Raw genomic sequence first — 22745 nt, forward strand, 5'->3', positions numbered from 1 at the left:
GAGTAAAGACGTCTTACTGCAATTATATAGGGCCCTGGTGAGACCACACCTGGAGTATTGTGTACAGTTCTGGTCTCCTTACCTAAGGAAGGATATACCTGCCATAGAGGGAGTGCAACGAAGGTTCACCAGACTGGTTCCTGGGATGGGGGGATTGTCCTATGAGGAGAGATTGAGTAGACTAGGCCTATATTCTCTAGAGTTTAGAAGAATGAGAGGTGATCTCATTGAAACATACAAAATTCTTACAGGGCTTGACAGGGTAGATGCAGGGAGGATGTTTCCCCTGGCTGGGGAGTCTAGAACCAGGGGTCACAGTCTCAGAATAAGGGGTCAGCCATTTAGGACTGAGATGAGGAGAAATTTCTTCACTCAGAGGGTGGTGAATCTTTGGAATTCTCTACCCCAGAGGGCTGTGGAGACTCAGTCGTTGAGTATATTCAAGACAGAGAGCGATAGATTTGTGGACTCTGGGGGAATCAAGGGATATGGGGATAGTTCAGGAAAGTGGAGTTGAGGTCGATGATCAGCCATGATCTTATTGAATGGCAGAGCAGGCTTGAGGGGCCGAATGGCTGACTCCTGCTCCTAATTCTTACGTTAAGCGAGTTTACATTGTGCAGGAGAAACTGTTGGAATGTGAACATTTCAGTTAATGGGAATTTCAGCATCAGGTAAATCCAAAGAATAATGAGCACATATTCCAAAATAAATCCCCTTCAATTGAATTTCTCGTATTGTAGCAAGGCTTTGTCTGCGCAACGGGGTAAGAGGAGGCGGGGACTTTCTCGCAGCGCATTTAGGATCTTCATGACGTTTCCTGGACATTTCACCCTCCGAACCCCAATGAGCAGTTCCTGTAAAATACTTGGTGTGGCCATGATGAAAACTACTGGCAAGATACCAACCAGCCCCGAATATCAAAATGCTGATGATTTATGCTGTAAACCCTGGTTTGTGCAGAACCAACCATAACCATAGACAATTCTTAGGTAATCATAACAGTTTAGTTAGTTCCATGATAACCATCCCATCACGGGTCTCCTGCATCCCAGATGCTGCCGTCACAAAGTTTCACCAGAATAATTTTTAAAAACCTTGGAACGTAGAGTTAACAGGTCTCCCACCAGCAAGTCTTTCATTCCACGTTACCTCAAGTGATTTGCCCGAGCAGTTTGTACAGGAAGTGCGAGTGAGTCAACTGCACGGAGTTTATTGACAATATACAGCTTTAAAACAGCCATCAGCAATGATTTTCAACAGACTGTATAGTCTTTATTTACAGAATGAAATGACAATGCAGAAACTATTTAAAATGCTGATTTGAAAGCAGGGCGTTCCTTGTGTTGTCATACAGAGATATTTTGCAAGGTAACACAGACAGCAAGTATCAGCCACTGCAGGCACAGAACAGACCCTGCTCTCAGTCGTCATTACAGCTGTGCCAGGCACTCCTACAATGCCCCTGCATTACCTGTCTGCTTACACACTTTACAGCGTCAGAGGGGAGACTCGGAACAGGCTAGTCATCGACTGTGATGTTGCGGAACAGGTATGACATAGATTCCCCATTGTGGATGCGACGGATGGCCTCAGATAGGATCATGCTGACATCCACCGTTTTGATCTTGGGGCACTGCAGCTTTTGAACTTCATGAGGAATGGTGTTTGTTACAACCACCTTCAGGAGAAAGAAGAGTCAAATCATCTCCAAGATCGTACAAAAGGCACGCTTACAAGTTATGCTCGTAAGAAATCGACTAAACTGGAAGCAAGAAATAAAATCAGAAAATGCTGGAAATCTTCGGGAGGGCCAGGTTGCTGGGCCCGGGGGGGGGGGGGAAAGAGAGAGAAAGAGAGAAGAGGGGAGGCGTCCGCGGGTCTGGTGGGAGGGGGAGAAAAGAGTCCGCGGGCCTGGGGGGGGGGGGGGGGGGCGGAGTCCGCAGGTTTTTGGGGGGGGGGGGGGGGGCGCGCGGGGGAGGTGTCCGCGGGTCGGGAGTCCGCGGGTCGGGGGGGGGGGCGCAGAGGAGGAGTCTGCGGGTCGGGGGGGGAGTCCGCGGGTCGGGGGGGGGGGGCGGGGGAGGAGTCCGCGGGTCGGGGGAGGAGTCCGAGTCTGCGGGGGGGGGGGCAGAGGAGGAGTCCGCGGGGGGGGGGGGGGGGGCGGTGTCCGCGGGTCGGGAGTCCGCGGGTCTGGGGGGGGGGGGCGCAGAGGAGGAGTCTGCGGGTCGGGGGGGGGGGCGGGGGAGGAGTCCGCGGGTCGGGGGAGGAGTCCGAGTCTGCGGGGGGGGGAGGCAGAGGAGGAGTCTGCGGGTCGGGGGAGGAGTCCGCGGGTCGGGGGGGGGGGGCGGGGGAGGAGTCCGCGGGTCGGGAGTCCGCGGGTCTGGGGGGGGCGCAGAGGAGGAGTCTGCGGGTCGGGGGGGGGGGTCGGGGGAGGAGTCCGCGGGTCGGGGGGGGGGGCGGGGGAGGAGTCCGCGGGTCGGGGGAGGAGTCCGAGTCTGCGGGGGGGGGGGGGGGGCAGAGGAGGAGTCCGCGGGGGGGGGGGGGGGGGGGGGGGGAGAGGAGGAGTCCGCGGGGGGGGGGGGGGGGGGGAGGAGTCCGCGGGTCGGGAGTCCGCGGGTCTGGGGGGGGCGCAGAGGAGGAGTCTGCGGGTCGGGGGGGGGGGTCGGGGGAGGAGTCCGCGGGTCGGGGGGGGGGGGCGGGGGAGGAGTCCGCGGGTCGGGGGAGGAGTCCGAGTCTGCGGGGGGGGGGGGGGGCAGAGGAGGAGTCCGCGGGGGGGGGGGGGGGGGGGGAGGAGTCCGCGGGTCTAGGTTGGGGGGGGGGGGGGGGGGGGGAGTAAGAGCGGAGCCAGGTCAACTCTTTGGACTGGGCCCTTCAGAACTGAAAAATTAACGATGAAGCATTTAAATAGAATCAGTTAAAAGGGCAGGGGGACGAGGGAAAAACAAACTAGCTAGCACTAAGGAACTGTTCACAAAGTTACTGGTCAGTGACATAACAGAGCATTTCAATCCTACTGGAGACAACCATTAAAGGGTAAAAGAAATAAAGGCCACACGTAGCAAGAGATTTAACCTTAAATTTAAAACTAAAACAAAGTCTGAAGTTGTGACACTCAATACTTAGCGTCCTTAAAGCCCACCTCTCTGACCAAGATCTTAGTACCCCTCCTCATAACTCCTCCTGTGGTTCAATGTTGATTTTTGTCTGGTTACATTTCTGGTTTAAAAGGGACATGGTGTCATTGCCCTCTATTCATGGAGCAAGCAGCTAGCCAACTCTACCTTCACCATACTACAGCCACGCACACCATTCCATGTTCATTCACAGCTACACACCTACTATAACAGCATAGGCTAGAAGCACAGAACTTTCCAACAACTCACTCACCACCTAAAACAAAAACAGGCGCTCCTTCATTCAGAAACAGCGGAGATAATAAAGTTAATACCTCATTAATGGCTGACTCCTCGATCAAACAAGGGGCATCTGCAGAGAGAAGACCATGAGTGGCCATGACGTATATCTTATAGGCACCTCGTTCCTTCAGAATCTCAGCTGCCGCTACAAAACCATCAACGTCATCAATAATATCGTCCTGTTTGGGAGGGAGGTGAAAGGGAGATGAAGAGACACAACTGGAATCGGCACAGCTTCAGTAAACAGCTCAGCCCAGCTGCACCATCCCATATGCGAGATACATTACTGGACAGCCTCACTACCAGTATCCTTTATAAAAAGTGCTTAACATTTATCCCTCAACCAACACCACCCAAAACAGTTTAATTGGCCATTTACCCCATTACTGTTTATGGAATCTTGCTGTGCACAAAGTGGCTGCCACATTTCCCTATGATGTAACAGTGACTACACAAATAATTCATTGCCTGTAAAGCGCTTTGAGACGTCCAGAGGCCGTGAAAGGCACGCTATAAGTGTAAGTAAGTTCTTTCCTTAAATCAATCCATCGCGAGGATCGATTGCAGCTTTTCAGCTGCGATCAGTGAAGCTCCCAGGCATCAACTCGGTCCCACATACTGTGGGCTCACCACTTACTGCAAACCAGTTTCAATAATTCAGTGGCAAACACAGCAAAAGTTCATCAGAATTCTTTGTAACAAATTAATTTTGAAAAGGACTGGAGATCCAGTGAGACAACCCAAGGCCTCTTCAGTTACACAGTTGACCCGAGGCTGTTGAGAAACTCGCGTCTGTGATGAGCAGTTGTTGTGTTTCACTGCTGAACCGAAGCAAGCATCCAAAATACAGCCGAATGGGGAAATCACGTCAATCTCTTTCACAGACTCATCAGGGAATGGCACTAGCCACCGATCGATCGATCAGGAATGGCACTAGCCACCGATCGATCGATCAGGAATGGCACTAGCCACCGATCGATCGATCAGGAATGGCACTAGCCACCGATCGATCGATCAGGAATGGCACTAGCCACCGATCGATCGATCAGGGAATGGCACTAGCCACCGATCGATCGATCGATCGATCAGGGAATGGCACTACCCACCGATCGATCGATCAGGGAATGGCACTACCCACCGATCGATCGATCAGGAATGGCACTAGCCACCGATCGATCGATCAGGAATGGCACTACCCACCGATCGATCGATCAGGAATGGCACTACCCACCGATCGATCGATCAGGAATGGCACTAGCCACCGATCGATCGATCAGGAATGGCACTAGCCACCGAGCGATCGATCGATCAGGGAATGGCACTAGCCACCGATCGATCAGGGAATGGCACTACCCACCGATCGATCGATCAGGGAATGGCACTACCCACCGATCGGTCGATCAGGGAATGGCACTAGCCACCGATCGATCGATCAGGAATGGCACTAGCCACCGATCGATCGATCAGGAATGGCACTAGCCACCGATCGATCGATCAGGAATGGCACTAGCCACCGATCGATCGATCAGGAATGGCACTAGCCACCGATCGATCGATCAGGAATGGCACTAGCCACCGATCGATCGATCAGGAATGGCACTACCCACCGATCGATCGATCGGGGAATGTCACTACCCACCGATCGATCGATCGGGGAATGGCACTACCCACCGATCGATCAGGGAATGGCACTACCCACTGATCGATCGATCGATCAGGGAATGGCACTACCCACCGATCGATCGATCGATCGATCGATCAGGGAATGGCACTACCCACCGATCGATCGATCGTTCAGGAATGGCACTACCCATCGATCAATCAATCAGGAATGGCACTACCCACCGATCGATCGATCAGGAATGGCACTACCCACCAATCGATCGATCGATCAGGGAATGGCACTACCCACCGATCGATCGATCAGGGAATGGCACTACCCACCGATCGATCGATCGATCGATCAGGGAATGGCACTACCCACCGATCGATCGATCAGGGAATGGCACTACCCATCGATCGATCAGAGCCCGTCCTAAAACGTCAGTGATCAGCAAGATACTTGTGTGATTCTGTTCTTACCACAATGATGGCTATTCTTCCACCAACATCTCCAACTACAGTGATGGGCGGCTTTTCTTTAGGCATCATCACTGCACAATGGAAAGAGATCAGTTATTCATATCAGGCATTTCACACGCTCAAATACAAACCCAGAACAGTTCCCTTCTAACACCCTCTCGGAGCAAAACAAAAGGCACATTCCACGGAGGCACCATCTTATAGACACCATTTTATCATTTCTCTTAGCAAGGGACGTACAATCAATGCATGTTATAGAAGAGGCTGTGGCCTAAAATGGAGACTGGAGAGTGAAGGGGTTTGGGTTATCGTTTCCCCATTAGTGAAGGGGCTGGGTGCTTCGCTGAGTTAGTGCACTAACTTGTCACCTTGATGCAACTGTTCAAAGTATCCCAGAATAAGGGACTGATCTCTCGCCTCCAACTGTTAAGGGTCACATAGAAACTGCAACTCAAAGGAGGCCATTCAACCCATTGTGCCTGTGCTAATTATTCAGCTGGAACCATCTACCCCATATCTTTTTATATTTTCCTTTTCAAATATAACACTCTCTTAAATGGAGTTATAATGTCTGTCTCAGTGCCGCTTGTGAGAAAGCAATCTACATTCCAACAACTGTGTGAAACACTTTTTTCCAACCTACCCCATGGCTCTTCATTGATAATCCAGACCCCGTGGCCCCTCGTTATTGAATCCAATCTTTCACTATTTACTCTCTCAAAACCTTTCATAATTGTGAAAACCTCCAATAGCCCCCCCACCCCTCCCTTTAACCTTCTCTGTCACAAATTTTGAAGCTTTTTTTCATAACGAACTTCTCATTTCTGGTATCATCCTAATAACCCTGGCCGCCCCTTTTCCACCGTGCTAATATCCTTCCGATAATGGGTGCGCTGAAATGCTCGCCATAGTTGTGGCTTAACCATGTTTTGCAAATTTCAACATCACTTCCTTTATTTTATATTCAACACTTCCATGTATAAAACCCAGAACGCCATGTGTCTTTTTATTTCCTTTTCTACCTATGCTCCCACCATTACAAGATCTATACATCTCCACCCCTAAATTTCAGTTAAGAATTTTACAGTTTAGTGTCTACTTCCCGTCACTGTTCTTTCCCCAGAATGTACTTCACATTTGCTGCATGCGCCACCTATCTACCTGCACCGCTAACCTGGGAACCTGCTGCATTCTTCCTCAGCTTGCCATGCCCAGAATTTTGTATCAAGAAACTTCAATATTATTCTTGTGCAAATTATTTATATAAATGGAAAACAAGAGCACAGATCTCTGGGTCACACTGCTACTTGCATCGGTAAAACATCTATTGACCTCCAGTCTCCTCTTTCTGCCCATTAATCCTCTACGCAGCTACATTCCGAAAAGCGTTTGATAAAGTGCCACATAATAGCTCGCCAGCAAAGTTGAAGCCCATGGAATAAAAGGGACAGTGGCAGCATGGACACGGAATTGGCTAAATGACAGGAAACACAGAGTAGTGGTGAACGGTTGTTTTTCGGACGGGAGGAAGGTACACAGTGGTGTTCCACAGGGGTCAGTACTCGGACCACTGCTTTTCTTGATATATATTAATGACTTGGACGTGGGTGTACAGGGCACAATTTCAAAATTTGCAGATGACACAAAACTTGGAGGTACAGTGAACAGTGAGGAGGATAGAGATAGACTTCAGGAAGACATAGACAGGCTGGTGGAATGGGTGGACACGTGGCAGATGAAATTTAATGCAGAAAAGTGCGAAGTGATACATTTTGGTAGGAAGAACGAGGAGCGGCAATATAAACTAAAGGGTCCAATCCTAAAGGGGGTGCATGAACAGAGAGACCGGGGGGGTATATGGGCACAAATCATTGAAGCTGGCAGGGCAGGTTGAGAAACATAGACATAGAAAAATAGGAGCAGGAGTCGGCCATTCGAGCCTGCTCCACCATTCAATATCATGGCTGATCCTCTATCTCAATACCATATTCCCGCTCTCTCCCCATACCGCTTGATGCCGTTTGTGTCTAGAAATCTATCTATCTCCTCCTTAAATATATTCAGTGACTTGCCCTCCACAGCCTTCTGTGGTAGAGAATTCCACAGGTTCACCACCCTCTGAGTGAAGAAATTTCTCATCTCAGTCCTAAATGTCCTACCCCGTATCCTGAGACTGTGACCCCTCGTTTCTAGAACCCCCAGCCAGGGGAAACATCCTCCCTGCATCCAGTCAGTCTAGCCCTGTCAGAATTTTATACATTTCAAATGAGATCCCCTCTCATTCTTCTAAACTCTAGTGAATACAGGCCTAGTCAATCCAATCTCTCCTCATAAGACAGTCCTGCCATCCCAGGAATCAGTCTGGTGAACCTTCGCTGCACTCCCCCTATGGCAAGTATATCCTTTCTTGGGTAAGGAGACCAAAACTGCACACACTACTCCAGGTGTGGTCTCACCAAGGCCCTGTACAACTGTGGTAAGACATCCTTGCTCCTGTACTCAAATCCTCTTGCAATGAAGGCCAACATACCATTTGCCTTCCTAACTGCTTGCTGCACCTGCATGCTTGCTTTCAGTGACTGGCGTACAAGGACACCCAGATCGCTCTGTACATCAACATTTCCCAATCTATCACCATTTAAATAATACTCTGCCTTTGTTTTTCCTACCGAAGTGGATAACTTCACATTTATCCACATTATACTGCATCTGCCATGTATTTGCCCACTCACTCAACTTGCCTAAATTGCCTTGAACCCTCTTTGCATTCTCCTCACAACTTACAATCCCACCTAGTTTCATGTCGTCAGCAAACTTGGAAATATTACATTTGGTTCCCTCATCCAAATCATTGATGTATATTGTGAATAGCTGGGGCCCAAGCACCGATCCCTGCAGTACCCCACTAGTCACCGCCTGCCACCCGGAAAAAGACCCATTTACTCCTACTCTCTGCTTCCTGTCTGTTAACCAATTTTCAATCCATGCCAGTGCAGGAAACTTTCGGTTTACCGGCACCTAAATAACCGGAAATCTCAGTTAACAGGCAAAATTCAGGAGTAGGTTCAGGTAACTTTTATTACTTGCCTTCCTCCATTTGTTGCTGTGCAAGGGTGTGGCTGCAGCTGTTGCTAAGCTACAGAGACGCTTGCAACTTGTGGCCATTGTTCTGAAGTTGTTGCAACAGGGTTTGTTGCTTTATACGGAGCTCTCAGCTCCGTATCTTTTACTATAGCTTTCGGCTATCCGGAATTTTTGATGAACTGGCACCACGTCGGTCTCGTCCGTGCCGGATAAAAAAAAGTTTCCTGTATATTACCCCCAATCCCATGTGCTTTAATTTTGCACACTAATCTCTTGAGACTTTATCAAAAGCCTTCTGAAAATCCAAATGTACCACATCCACTGGTTCTCCCTTATCTATTCTACCAGTTACATCCTCAAAAAACTCCAGTAGGTTTGTCAAACACGATTTCCCTTTCATAAATCCACGTTGACTTTGTCTAATCCCATTGATATTTTCTAAGTATCCTGTTATTACATCCTTTATAATAGACTCTAGCATTTTCCCTACTACTGATGTTAGGCTAACCGGTCTGTAGATCCCTGTTTTCTCTCTCCCTCCTTTTTTAAATAGTGGGGTTACATTTGCCACCCTCCAATCTGCAGGAACTGTTCAATAATCTATAGAATTTTGGAAGATGTCAACCAATGCATCCATTATTTCCATGGCTACCTCTTTTAGTACTCTGGGATGCAGATTATCAGGCCCTGGAGATTTATTGGCTTTCAGTCCCATTAATTTCTCCAGCACTATTTTTTTTACTAATACTAATTTCCTTTAATTCCTCCTTCTCACTAGACCCTTGGTTCCCTAGCATTTCTGGGAAGTTATTTGTGTCCTCTTCCGTGAAGGCAGAACCAAAGTATTTGTTTAATTGCTCTGCCATTTCCTTGTTCCCCATTATAAATTCTCCCGTTTCTGACTGTAAGGGACCTACATTTGTCTTCACTAATCTTTTTCTTTTTACATACTTGTAGAAGCTTTTACAGTCCGCTTTTATGTTCCTTGAAAGTTTACTCTCATACTCTATTTTTCCCCTCTTACTCAATCTCTTGGTCCTTTTTTGCTGAATTCTAAACTGCTCCCAATCCTCCAGCTTGCTACTTTTTCTGGCAACTTTATATGACTCCTCTTTGAATCTAATACTATCCTTAATTTCTTTTGTTAGCCATGGTTGGGCCACTTTTCCTTTTGTGTTTTTGCGCCAGAAAGGAATGTATAACTGTTGCAATTCATGCATTCATTCCTTAAATGCTAGCCATTGCCTATCCACCGTCATGCCTTTTAATGAAGCTCCCCAATCTATCGTAGCCAACTCCCTCCTCATACCTTCGTAAGAAAGCAGTTAAAAAAGCACATGGGATCCTGGGCTTCATAAATAGAGGCATACAAAAGCAAGGAAGTTATGAACCACCTTTATAAAACACTGGTTTGGCCTCAACTGGAGTATTGTATCCAATTCTGGGCACTGCACTTTAGGAAGAATGTGAAGGCCTTAGAGAGGGTGCAGAAAAGATTTACAAGAATGGTTCCAGGGATGAGGGACTTCAGTTACATGGATAGACTAGAGATGCTGGGGTTGTTCTCCTTAGAGCAGAGAAGGTTGAGAGGAGATTTGATAGAGGTGTTCAAAATCATGAAGGGGCTAAACAGAGTAGATAGAGAGAAACTGTTCCCATTGGTGGAAGAGTCGAGAACCAGAGGACACAGATTTAAAGTGATTGCCAGAAGAACCAAAGGCGACATGAGGGAAAAAAATGTTTACGCAGCGAGTGGTTAAGATCTGGAATGCACTGCCTGAAAGGATGGTGGAGGCAGATTCAATCGTGCCTTTCAAAAAGGGGGTTGGATAAGTACCTGAAGGAAAAATATTTGCAGGGCTACGGGGAAAGGGACTAGCTGAAGTGCTCTTGCAGAAAGCCAGCACGAGCTCGACGGGCCGAATGGCCTCCTTCTGTGCGGTAAGCATTCTATGACGCTGTTGCCACACTGTCCGCCTCCCACTCCACTCCGTGTTCACCACTCTCCCTGTAAAGTAGTTAAAACAACAGTCCGACCACTTTCCCCTTTCTAAGCTTCAGCCTGTCTCCCCGGTTCTGCAGATTGTGGCAACCTTGAACACATCAGGCTTCCATTTTTCAATTCCCTCAAGAGTCTTGAATACTCAATATCTCCCAAGTCCCCCTTTCTCTACTGTAAACAATTCCAAGCTCTTCAATCTCTCCTTATTTAGGTGTCATGAGCTAGGTTTCTGCACCACCTCAGATATCTGCACATCTTTGTCGCAGGGCAGCCACCAGAGCTGTAGGGGTTGGCCCATCAGTACTGCACATGGACTCATCACCTTCCCAGAGTTGTGCCCTCTCCTGCTGTTACTATATACCAAGATCTGCTCAAAAGAAAAAAAATACCTGGAGGCAGAGCTGTAAATGAACTAGAGATACAGAAGGGGCACTTCATGAGTGACCAGGCCCAAACTTCAGAACTTTGTTCATGCTGATAAACAGAGCACTCAGCTATACGGCAAGCCAGGGTCAACACTGGTAGAGGCCCCAACAGAATCATAGAAATTTACGGCACAGAATGAGGCCATTCGACCCATTGTGTCTGTGCCGGCTGAAAAAGAGCTATCCAACCTAATCCCACTTTCCAGCGCTTAATCCGTAGCCTTGTAGGTTACAGCACTTCGTGTGCATAGCCAAATACTTTTTAAAGGCGTTGAGGGTTTCTGCCTCTACCACCCTTTCAGGCAGTGAGTTCTAGACTCCCCACCACCCTCTGGGTGAAAAAAAGTTCTCAACTCCCCTCCAATCCTTCGATCAATTACTTCAAATCTCTGCCCCCTGGTTTTTGACTTCTCTGCTAAGGGAAATAGGTCCTTCCCATCCACTCTATCTAGAGCCCCTCATAATTTTATACACCTCAATTAAACCTCCCCTCAGCCTCCTCTGTTCCAAAGAAAACAACCCCAGTCTTTCCTCAGAGCTAAAATTCTCCAGCCCTGGCAACATCCTCGTAAATCTCCTCTGTACCCCCTCTAGTGCAATCACATCTTTCCTGTAATGTGGTGACCAGAACTGTACACAGTTCTAGCATAACCTCCCTGCTCTTATATTCTATGGCTAATAAAGGAAAGTATCCCATATGCCTTCTTAACCACTTTATCTATCTGTCCTACTACCTTCAGGGATCTGTGGGCATGCACTCCAGGGTCCCTCTGTTCCTCTACACTTCTCAGTATCCTCCCATTTATTGTATATTCCCTTGCCTGGTTAACCCTCCCCAAATCCATTACCTCACACTTCTCTGGATTGGTTCCCAATCGAGTCACTCCTCAATACATATTGGACTGATAAATCCAGGAGGTAGAGGAGAGGGAGCTATCTAAACATTAGTGGGCAAGATCCAGGGATTGAGGACACTAGCAGAAGATCCAGGGATTGAGGACACTAGCAGAAGATCCAGAGTGTGCCCGTTGCAGAATGTGCATTTTACTGAGCTCCTGTATCACGAGAGAGCCATACACAGCATGCATTAAACAAGTGTCAGAGTGAAGGCTCCTTTAATCCAACACCACCCAATGCACTAGGAATGGAGAGAAGCTGGAAGGCTTTTTCAGACACTGGTAACTGAAGGTTTTGGTTGTCCCTGGACCACAGTGTTTATCTGGCACAAATGCAAAGAAACCAGTTCCAATTTCCCCAAAGCTCTCACCACCTAACAAAAACCAAACATACAACACCCAGCAATCACTCTCAGGGACTGCTCCAGTGTTTGCTGCGTGTGGTGTACGCATGGTCAAGCTTCATTATTGCAAACCCAAGCACGACGGCCAGATCAAAGCTCGCTTACTCATCAACATTTCACCGGAACACGCTGGGTTTGTAAGAATGAGTTTTGAAACTGTGCGGCACTGGAAGGGCTCGGAGGACATGGGGTCCCTGTGCTACATCCCATCCCTTTCCAAAGCTGAAACCCCGTGTCCTGCACTTTAAGACACTTGCATAATTTTCATTCGCCTCGAATACTATTGGTGAAATATCACAGACAACAGCTGTGGAAGTGAAACGGTCCAGTCCTGCACAGTGTTTGAAACATGCAATAGATGGCGAATCACAGCACCAGGAAAGCCGAACAAAATGTGTGTAAAAGACCACAGAGCAGAGCAAACTCTCGTCCATTACTGCAGAGGTTTTCAAACCTTCCTATGTCGGGGACCCCTCCAAACCAATACTGGCACACACCTGGGCACCCCCATCCTAACTGCCAGCAGACCTCAGCTGCCCAAAGGAAACAGTACTGCTACTGCCAGACCTGCTTTATTAGTGTTCATCACCAGAAGCATCATCTCAGTGCGTCAACAAACAAATACAAAATCTGATAGTCTCAGTGCCCCTAGGATTTGGAAAAATCTAATTATTACGAAATCCCTACACTGCAGTTTCAAACGCACCACCACTGGTCTAATGAATTTAATGTTAGGCACTGAACACAAAACAGCATCAAAATGGAAGCTGTGTGCTGATTAACGGGTCACTATTGCCAGGGATTTCAACCTTTACATTTACACAAAGGTTACAAACTCTAACAAGTTTAAAAAATTTACCACCAAAAAGCCTTGGTTGGTTAGACCCCCCCTCCCCAGAGAAACAGCACCCCTTGAGAAGGCAGTTTGTTCAAAGGCAAAAGAATATTTAAGCAGCCTAGAGATGGGATTGAAAAGCTTGCTAGAATCACTGCAGCAACAATCAGTGGGAATTAAACCACTGTACAAAATACAAAGATCTCAAATAGCAGGAAATGCTGCAAATGCACTGGGGACTCATCGGCATCCAGAAAGAACAAAAGATAACATTATACCCAAAACATCAGGCCACGTCACGACTGGAAACGTGAAGGGCTTTGAGGAAAAGAGGTTCCTCTACTTGTTCCCCCCAACCACTTACAAAGCACAAACCTCATTCCCGGTACCTTTCAGATACTTGGACATGAGTTGTTGTTTGCCTGGGGCAGCATTGTTACCGGTCAGACACCAGCGGCCTGACCATGCCCCTTCCTGTCCCACACCAGTGGCACAAAACATCAACTTTGGCGACTCCCTTTACTGATGTGGTCAGAACCATGGTGCATTTCCAACATTTTCCATTTTTATTTCAAATCTTTTGTATTTGCATTTGTTTTTAAATATCTAAATCTGCCAATACTGCTGTAAATTTGGGCTTTAAAAAAAAAAATCCCTATTTGATTGTTATGACACTCGACACTATGGTCCTTCCATACATTTAGAACTAGTGCATGAGATTCTGCTTCACTAGTTCTCCAGTCTGACACTCAAGCCCCCTGCACGGGTTATTTGTCAATTCACACATGCAGTTAATAAGCTGCAATCACAAACAGCCTTGTGTATCCCAGAATCGGGCCTCGCCAAAAGTAAAATGGAAGAATTATACTCTCGTACTTGGAAGCTCAATGCCAGGAAACGGAACTTGCAGCCTATGTACAGCTAAAAGCACAAACGCACAAAAGGCAGGACACAAATTAATAAAACAGAACAGAAAAAGTTACACTATAACATAATCTGAAGGACTAAAAGCAATGGGTGTCGCTCAGAGAGAGACCTTCCGTATACCAGCTGATGAGAGTGCCATCAAATTCCACTCCCACCCACCACACTTTGCAATTTCAAGCAGCTGGACTTTGAATTAAACCCGGCAGGTTTCCAAGTGTCAGTTGCAGGAGATGCAATTATCACCTCAATCCCCTGGCATGTAAACCGTGGCTCTGGCGAAAGTGAAGTCAGCAGCAGTCAATGTCAGCTGCCAGCCTCCCCACACCACAAACAAACCAGCTCAGGGACACTTACATCATCAAATGGAGTCACCAGATGCTTCACTAAATTGCATGAGCATCTCCAATTGGTTAAGGGAGGCCAGGAAGGCTCCAGCTTCCATTCCTTGTACGTACCAGGTTAGGCGATGTGACGCAGCACAGCATTTAAAGCATGACAATTGGACCCAGTGCCTTGGGTTCAGATCCAATCAAAATCCAGTGTGGGAGGGAGAAAGGAGGAGTAGGCGAGAGCACAGAAGCAGGCGCGCGCGTGTGACGGAGTGTGACTGTGATGGAGCGACAGAGCATACGAGAGTGTGCGAGAGACCGAGTGTGTGACTGAGTAACAGAACCTACGAGAGCGCGTGCGCGAGATGCCGCGCGAGAGCGAGCGCACGAGATGCCGCGCGAGAGCAGCCGCGCGAGAGCAAGAGCGCAAGCTGCCGTGCGAGAGCGAGTGTGCGAGGTGCCGCGCGAGAGCGAGATGCCGCGCGAGAGCGAGATGCCGTGCGAGAGTGAGTGTGCGAGATGCCGTGCGAGAGAGCACGTGCTTGCTCTTCTGCACAAACAACATTCAGAGCATGTGCGCAAGAGTTAGTGCATTCAGGAAAGGGAAGGATTGAAAACCTGTCTGGAAAAAAGGGTGTGAAACAAAAAGGAGAAAAACTGCACACAGGACAGTATTTGGGAACAGCTCTGGGATATTAAAGACACATCAGCTGGAATCAATTTGATTAACTGCAGTAACACGGATCAGAGCAATGGGTGTTAGTCAGTGCAGCACCTCCGGGCAGGGAAGCTCATAGAGCAGCAGATATTCCCAAGTTTAGTTTTCAAAAGAAAAACAAACAATCTAACTGTGCAGAGTTTCCAAGTGATGTTCATCATTCTCTAAAGTTAATGAACAAAATTCAAACTACTGCAACACCCAAATGTAATCGCAGGCTGGACACGGGGAGAGTTACCAATACCGCCCGCAGGCTGGACACGGGGAGAGTTACCAATACCGCCCGCAGGCTGGACACGGGGAGAGTTACCAATACCGCCCGCAGGCTGGACACGGGGAGAGTTACCAATACCGCCCGCAGGCTGGACACGGGGAGAGTTACCAATACCGCCCGCAGGCTGGACACGGGGAGAGTTACCAATGCCGCCCGCAGGCTGGACACGGGGAGAGTTACCAATGCCGCCCGCAGGCTGGACACGGGGAGAGTTACCAATGCCGGCCGCAGGCTGGACACGGGGAGAGTTACCAATGCCGGCCGCAGGCTGGACACGGGGAGAGTTACCAATGCCGGCCGCAGGCTGGACACGGGGAGAGTTACCAATGCCGGCCGCAGGCTGGACACGGGGAGAGTTACCAATGCCGGCCGCAGGCTGGACACGGGGAGAGTTACCAATGCCGGCCGCAGGCTGGACACGGGGAGTGTTACCAATGCCGGCCGCAGGCTGGACACGGGGAGAGTTACCAATTCCGGCCGCAGGCTGGACACGGGGAGAGTTACCAATGCCGGCCGCAGGCTGGACACGTTACCAATGCCGGCCGCAGGCTGGACACGTTACCAATGCCGGCCGCAGGCTGGACACGGGGAGAGTTACCAATGCCGGCCGCAGGCTGGACACGGGGAGAGTTACCAATACTGCCCACAGGCTGGACACGGGGAGAGTTACCAATACTGCCCGCAGGCGGGACACGGGGAGAGTTACCAATACTGCCCGCAGGCTGGACACGGGGGGAGTTACCAATACTGCCCGCAGGCTGGACACGGGGGGAGTTACCAATACTGCCCGCAGGCTGGACACGGGGGGAGTTACCAATACTGCCCGCAGGCTGGACACGGGGGGAGTTACCAATACTGCCCGCAGGCTGGACACGGGGAGAGTTACCAATACTGCCCGCAGGCTGGACACGGGGGGAGTTACCAATGCGGCCCGCAGGCTGGACACGAGGCGGGTTACCAATGCTGCCCACAGGCTGCCAGGAGAGGCGTCAGATTCACTCTTTACACTTAGTTCCTTTGAAGCTGAAACATCAATAATCTTGAGAAATTGCAGCCCAGCATATTTCTTACATGGTAACTCCAGACCAGAATGTATTGTGGTGTTCTTCACAGCTGGAGGCGAGTGGCGCCCATCCACCATATCGTACTCTGCGTACTGGGCCTCTCCGTGTATTACTGCCAGTCCCAGCCGTAGTCTCTCTGCATAAGACTGTGCTCTAAAAGAGAAGGGCATCAACAGACAACAGATCCTCTACATCAAAAGCATTAACTGTTCATAACGTGTCTAACACTTAAAGCGAATCCGTACTGATTCTGAAAATGAGAGCATTTAGTGAACTATACAGAGAGCTGAGTAAACACTGCACTTCCTGTCCTCAGCTCCTGACTACTCACCAACAGATCGTGAAACCATTGGCTGAGGGTGGGGTGTGAAACCTCGGCACTGTCCAGGGTGCAGCCTGCCAATGCCTCAACCCCCGGGGAGTTTTAAGGCACCTCAGTCGGTCAAGGGGATCAGGTCAGTTACTTTCAGAATGGTTACTGCCTTTATTTTCATTATAGCCATTCACAATTTTAATAGATTCCCATTTAGTTGTAGGGATTAACGGTAGTTACTCAGACTGGTGGAAGGTGGGAAGTGGAGTTCCACAAGGATCGGTGCTGGGACCACTGTTGTTCACCATTTACATAAATGATTTGGATTCAGGAGTCGGAACTACAATTTCAAAATTTGCAGACGACACCAAATTAGGGGATGTAGAATAGAGGACTGCGACAAAATACAGGAAGGCATTAACAAACTTGCAGAATGGGCGTGTAATTGGCAATGAATTTCAATATAGATGAATGGGAGATGGTACATTTTGGTAGGAAGAATGAGGTCACATAATCCTTGGAAAATCAGTGTCTAAATGGGGTAGAGGAGCAGGGATCTGGGGGTACAGATACACAAATCACTAAAAGTAGTGACGCAGGTTAATAAGACCATAAAAAAAGCAGACCAAGCTCTGGGGTTCATTTCCAGAGGGATAGGATTGAAAAGCAGAGAGGTTATGTTAAACTGGTATCGAACCTTGGTTAGACCACACTGGGAGCAGTTCTGGTCTCCGTATACCTTGGTTAGACCACACTGGGAGCACTGTGAGCAGTTCTGGTCTCCGTATACCTTGGTTAGACCACACTGGGAGCACTGTGAGCAGTTCTGGTCTCCGTATACCTTGGTTAGACCACACTGGGAGCACTGTGAGCAGTTCTGGTCTCCGTATACCTTGGTTAGACCACACTGGGAGCACTGGGAGCAGTTCTGGTCTCCGTATACCTTGGTTAGACCACACTGGGAGCACTGGGAGCAGTTCTGGTCTCCGTATACCTTGGTTAGACCACACTGGGAGCACTGTGAACAGTTCTGGTCTCCGTATACCTTGGTCAGACCACACTGGGAGCACTGTGAACAGTTCTGGTCTCCAGATTATAAAAAGGATATAGAGGCACTGGAGAGGGTGCAAAAAAGATTCACTAGAATGATACCAGGACTGAGAGGTTACACCTATCAGGAAAGACTGAACAGGCTGGGGCTCTTTTCTTGAGAAAAGAGAAGACTGAGGGGTGACCCAATAGGGGTATTTTAGATTATGAAAGGGTTTGATAGGGTAGATGTTTCCACTTGTGGGCAAGACCAGAACTAGGGGCCATCAATATAAAGGCTTATTCATATGGACAGGTGCCTCATCCCACAGTTCAGATGCCTTTTCAAAACTCGTAGTTTGGATAAAGGTAGTTCCCAGCTCAGAGTCAGAAAGACATGGGTTCAAACCCCACTGCAGAACTCGAGCACATAGTCCAGCTGACACTTCAGTGCAGTACTGAGGGAGCGCCGCACTGTCGGGGGGGGGGGCAGTGCTGAGGGAGCGCCGCACTGTCGGGGGGGGGGGGGGGCAGTGCTGAGGGAGCGCCGCACTGTCGGAGGGGCAGTGCTGAGGGAGCGCCGCACTGTCGGGGGGGGCAGTGCTGAGGGAGCGCCGCACTGTCGGGGGGGCAGTGCTGAGGGAGCGCCGCACTGTCGGGGGGGGCAGTGCTGAGGGAGCGCCGCACTGTCGGGGGGGCAGTGCTGAGGGAGCGCCGCACTGTCGGAGGGGCCGTCTTTCAGATGAGACACTAAACTGAGACTATGTCTGCCTGTTAGTGTTGCTCACATGGATGGCATTATTTGAATGAAGAGCAGGGAGTTCGCCTGATGTTTCGGGCCTCCTCAGCAAACAGATTAACTGCTCATATATCTCACTTGCTGCTTATGGAATGCCTGGATACAAAACACCCGTTGTAAGTCATTACAAAACAACAGAATTATTTATTTAAATAGCGCCATTAACGTAGTATAACGTCCCAAGGCGCTTCACAGGAGCGATTATCAAACAAAATTTGACCCCAAGCCACACAAGGAGATATTGAGACAGGTGACCAAAAGCTTGATCAAAGAGGTAGGTTTTAAGGAGCGTTCTTAAAGGAGGAGAGAGGAGAAGAGGTGGAGAGGTTTTAGGGAAGGAATTCCAGATCTTGGGATCCAGGCAGCTGAAGGCACGGCGCCAATGGTGGAGCGATTAAAATCGGAGAGTCCAGAGTTGGAAGAGCGCAGAGATCTGGGAGGGTTGTAGGAAGGGGCAAGGCCATGGCATACTCCCCATTCCCCTGTGGGATTACACTCTGGGTCCCAGCTACTGAATGGAACAGATCATCCTTACCTCTTGGCAGCAGCTGGGGACTTTGCGACAATAATTGCATTCCTGTAATCATGAATCTGTAAGAAAGAATTTCGAGTTTCAGAAACTGCTGGAGATCGAACTTGCTTCAGTATCAGTTCTATAACTCACATGACCGTGACTAGCTCCAAAGGCGGTTTCCAACCGGTAGCAACGAAACTTCACGGAACACTGCACAAGTTTGCCAACAGTCTTCGAGGAGGTCTGACGTGGACTTTCAGAAAACATTGGATAAGGTCTCTCACAAAACATTGTGGCTAAAGTGGTAGCTCACAGGACCCAAAGAGTTGGCCACCACAGGGAGCGGTCGGACCTTGATTGTAACTCCTCTGCAGTACATTGTTGAACAGTAGGGGCAGTGAGTAAAGAGATAATGCTGCAAGGTGGGACTTGTACAAGTCGGACGGTTTACACCTGAACCAGAGGGGGATCAATATCCTTGCGGGGAGGTTTGCTAGCACTGTTGGCGGGGGGGGGGGGGGGTTTAAACTAACTTGGCAGGGGGATGGGATACAGAGTGGAGCTATAGTAGGGGGTGATTTACAGCCAAATACGGAGGAAAAAACAAGTCAGCTGGGAAGGCAGAGCAAATATGTGAAGGCAAAAGGGAATATGGCAAGGCTGGAAGGCATTTATTTTAATGCAAGGAGTCTTGCAAATAAGGTGGATGAACTGAAGTTGTTGTTGAACACATGGGAGTATGATATTGTTGCTATCACAGAGACATGGTTGAGGGAGGGTCAGGACTGGCAGCTCAATATTCCAAGGTATAGAATCTTCAGGCGAGACAGAGGGGGGTGTAAAAGAGGAGTGGGTGTCACAATATTAATTAAGGAGTCAATTACTGCTGTAAGGAGGGATGATATATTAGCGGGTTCCTCAAATGAGGCCATATGGGTAGAACTTAAAAACAAAAAGGGGGCAAGCACTTTGCTGGGAGTGTACTATAGGCCCCCAAACAGTCAGGGGGAGATAGAGGAACAGATATGTAGGCAAATCTCAGAGAAGTGCGAAAATAATAGGTTAATAATAGTGGGGGATTTCAACTTCCCCAATATTAACTGGGATAGTCAGAGTGTGAAAGGCTTAGAGGGTGCGGAATTCTTAAAGTGCATCCAGGAGAGCTTTTTGAGCCAGCATGTAGAAAGTCCTACAAGAGAGGGGGCGGTACTGGACCTAATTCTAGGGAATGTAGCCGGGCAAGTGGTGGAAGTGTCAGTAGGAGAGCATTTTGGCGACAGTGACCATAATTCGGTGAGATTTAAGGTGGTCATGGAAAAAGACAAAGACGGCCTGGAAATAAGGGTTCTAAATTGGGGGAAGGCTGATTTTAATATGATAAGGCAGGATCTGGCCAAAGTGGACTGGGAGCAGCTACTTATAGGAAAATCCACATCAAAGCAGTGGGAGACTTTCAGAAGGGAAATAGAGAGAGTACAACGCCAACATGTTCCCGTAAAGGTCAAGGGTGGGACCAACAAGCAAAGGGAACCTTGGATGACAAGGGATATACAAAAATGCATTAGGAAAAAAAGGGGGGCTTTTGGCAGTTACAAAAGACTAAAGACGGAGGAAGCCCTAGAGGAGTATAAAAAGTGCAGGGGCATACTTAAAAAAGAAATTAGGAGAGCGAGGAGGGGCCATGAAATAACACTGGCGAGCAAAATAAAGGAAAATCCTAAGATGCTTTATAAGTATATTAAGGGCAAGAGGATAACCAGGGAAAGGGTAGGGCCCATTAGGGACCAAAGTGGCAATCTGTGTGTAGAGCCAGATGATGTAGGCGGGGTTTTAAATGAATTTTTTGCATCTGTGTTCACTATGGAGAAAGACGATGCAGACATAGAAATCGGGCAAGGGGACTGTGATATACTTGAACATATTAGCATCGAGAGGGAGGAGGTACTAGCGGTTTTAGCAGGCCAAAAAGTGGATAAATCCCCAGGCCCAGACGAGATGTAACCCAGGCTGCTGTGTGAGGCAAAAGGAGGAGATTGCTGGGGCTCTGACACAAATTTTCAGAACCTCTCTGGCCACAGGGGATGTACCAGAGGACTGGAGAACAGCTAACGTAGTACCATTATTCAAGAAGGGTAGCAGGGATAAACCAGGGAATTACAGGCCAGTGAGCCTAACATCTGTGGTAGGGAAATTATTGGAAAAAATTCTGAGGGACAAAATTAGTCTCCACTTGGAGAGGCAAGGATTAATCGGGGATAGTCAGCATGGCTTTGTCAAGGGTAAATCATGTCTGACCAATCTGATTGAATTTTTCGAGGGGGTGACTAGGGGGGTGGATGAGGGAAATGCGGTGGATGTGGTATACATGGACTTCAGCAAGGCTTTTGACAAAGTCCCGCATAGGAGACTGGTCAAGAAGGTAAGAGCCCATGGGATCCAGGGTGCCTTGGCACGTTGGATCCTAAACTGGCTGAGTGGCAGGAGGCAGAGGGTGATGGTCGAAGGTTGCTTTTGTGACTGGAAGCCTGTGTCCAGTGGGGTACCTCAGGGATCGGTGCTGGGTCCCTTGCTGTTTGTGATCTACATAAATGATTTGGATGAGAATGTAAAAGGTATGATCAGAAGTTCGCAGATGACACGAAAATTGGTGGGGTGGTAAATTGCGAGGAGGAAAGCCTCAGGCTACAGGACGATATAAACGGGTTGGTCAGATGGGCGGAAAAGTGGCAAATGGAATTTAACCCTGAAAAGTGCGAGGTGATGCATTTTGGACGGACAAATAAGGCAAGGGAATACACAATGAGTGGTAGGACCCTAGGAAGTACAGAGGGACCTTGGTGTACATGTACATAGATCCCTGAAGGCAGCGGAACAGGTAGATAAGGTGGTTAAAAAGGCATATGGGATACTTATATTCTATGCCTCGGCTAATGAAGGCAAGAGCAGGGAGGTTATGATGGAGCTGTACAAAACGCTGGTAAGGCCACAGCTGGAGTACTGTGTGCAGTTCTGGTCGCCTCACTATAGGAAGGATGTGATTGCTTTGGAGAGGGTGCAGAGAAGATTCACCAGGATGTTACCTGGGATGGAGCGCCTCAGCTATGAAGAAAGACTAAACAGGCTGGGGTTGTTTTCCTTGGAGCAAAGAAGGCTGAGGGGGGACCTGATTGAGGTGTACAAAATGATGAGGGGCATAGATAGGGCAGATAAAGAGGAACTTTTCCCCTTAGTAGGGGGGTCAATAACAAGGGGGCATAGATTCAAGGTAAGGGGCAGGAGGTTTAGAGGGGATTTGAGGAGGAACTTTTTCACCCAGAGGGTGGTTGGAATCTGGAACTCATTGCCTGAAAGGGTGGTAGAGGCAGGAACCCTCAACATTCAAGAAGCATTTGGATGAGCACTTGAAATGCCATTGCATACAAGGCTATGGACCAAATGCTGGAAAATGGGATTAGATTGGACAGGGCTTGATGGACGGCGCAGACACGATGGGCCGAAGGGCCTCTTTCTGTGCTGTATAACTCTATAGAAACCAGTGATTAGGTCACAGTTTGAACAGTGTCCAGTTCGGGGAAGGGTGTAGAAAAGACTGACTAAGATGAAGCAAGGGATGAGAAGCTTTAATTGTGAAGAA

At 48.7% G+C, this 22745-nt stretch overlaps 1 protein-coding gene across 3 annotated transcripts in view; it reads right to left on the reverse strand.

Annotated features, from left to right (window-relative positions):
- Window positions 1-1197: 1197 nt before the first annotated feature.
- The window catches only part of prpsap1 (phosphoribosyl pyrophosphate synthetase-associated protein 1), a 62074-nt gene continuing 40526 nt past the window's right edge, over window positions 1198-22745 (reverse strand). For 2 of the 3 annotated variants that reach the window (XM_085964037.1, XM_085964038.1), the window contains 6 exons: window positions 19133-19188; window positions 16464-16609; window positions 14021-14065; window positions 5499-5569; window positions 3449-3595; window positions 1198-1681 (listed from right to left, as the gene is read on the reverse strand). In XM_085964037.1, coding sequence (XP_085820163.1) covers window positions 1523-1681; window positions 3449-3595; window positions 5499-5569; window positions 14021-14065; window positions 16464-16609; window positions 19133-19188 — 624 coding nt within the window. In that variant the 3' untranslated portion in view covers window positions 1198-1522. The remainder of the gene's footprint in view (window positions 1682-3448; window positions 3596-5498; window positions 5570-14020; window positions 14066-16463; window positions 16610-19132; window positions 19189-22745) is intronic. The other variant, XM_085964039.1, reaches the window with a different exon arrangement.

The sequence above is a fragment of the Somniosus microcephalus genome, chromosome 21 (assembly GCF_052327205.1).
Source record: "Somniosus microcephalus isolate GS21.2 chromosome 21, FLI_Smic_1.0, whole genome shotgun sequence".
Lineage (NCBI taxonomy): Eukaryota > Metazoa > Chordata > Chondrichthyes > Squaliformes > Somniosidae > Somniosus > Somniosus microcephalus.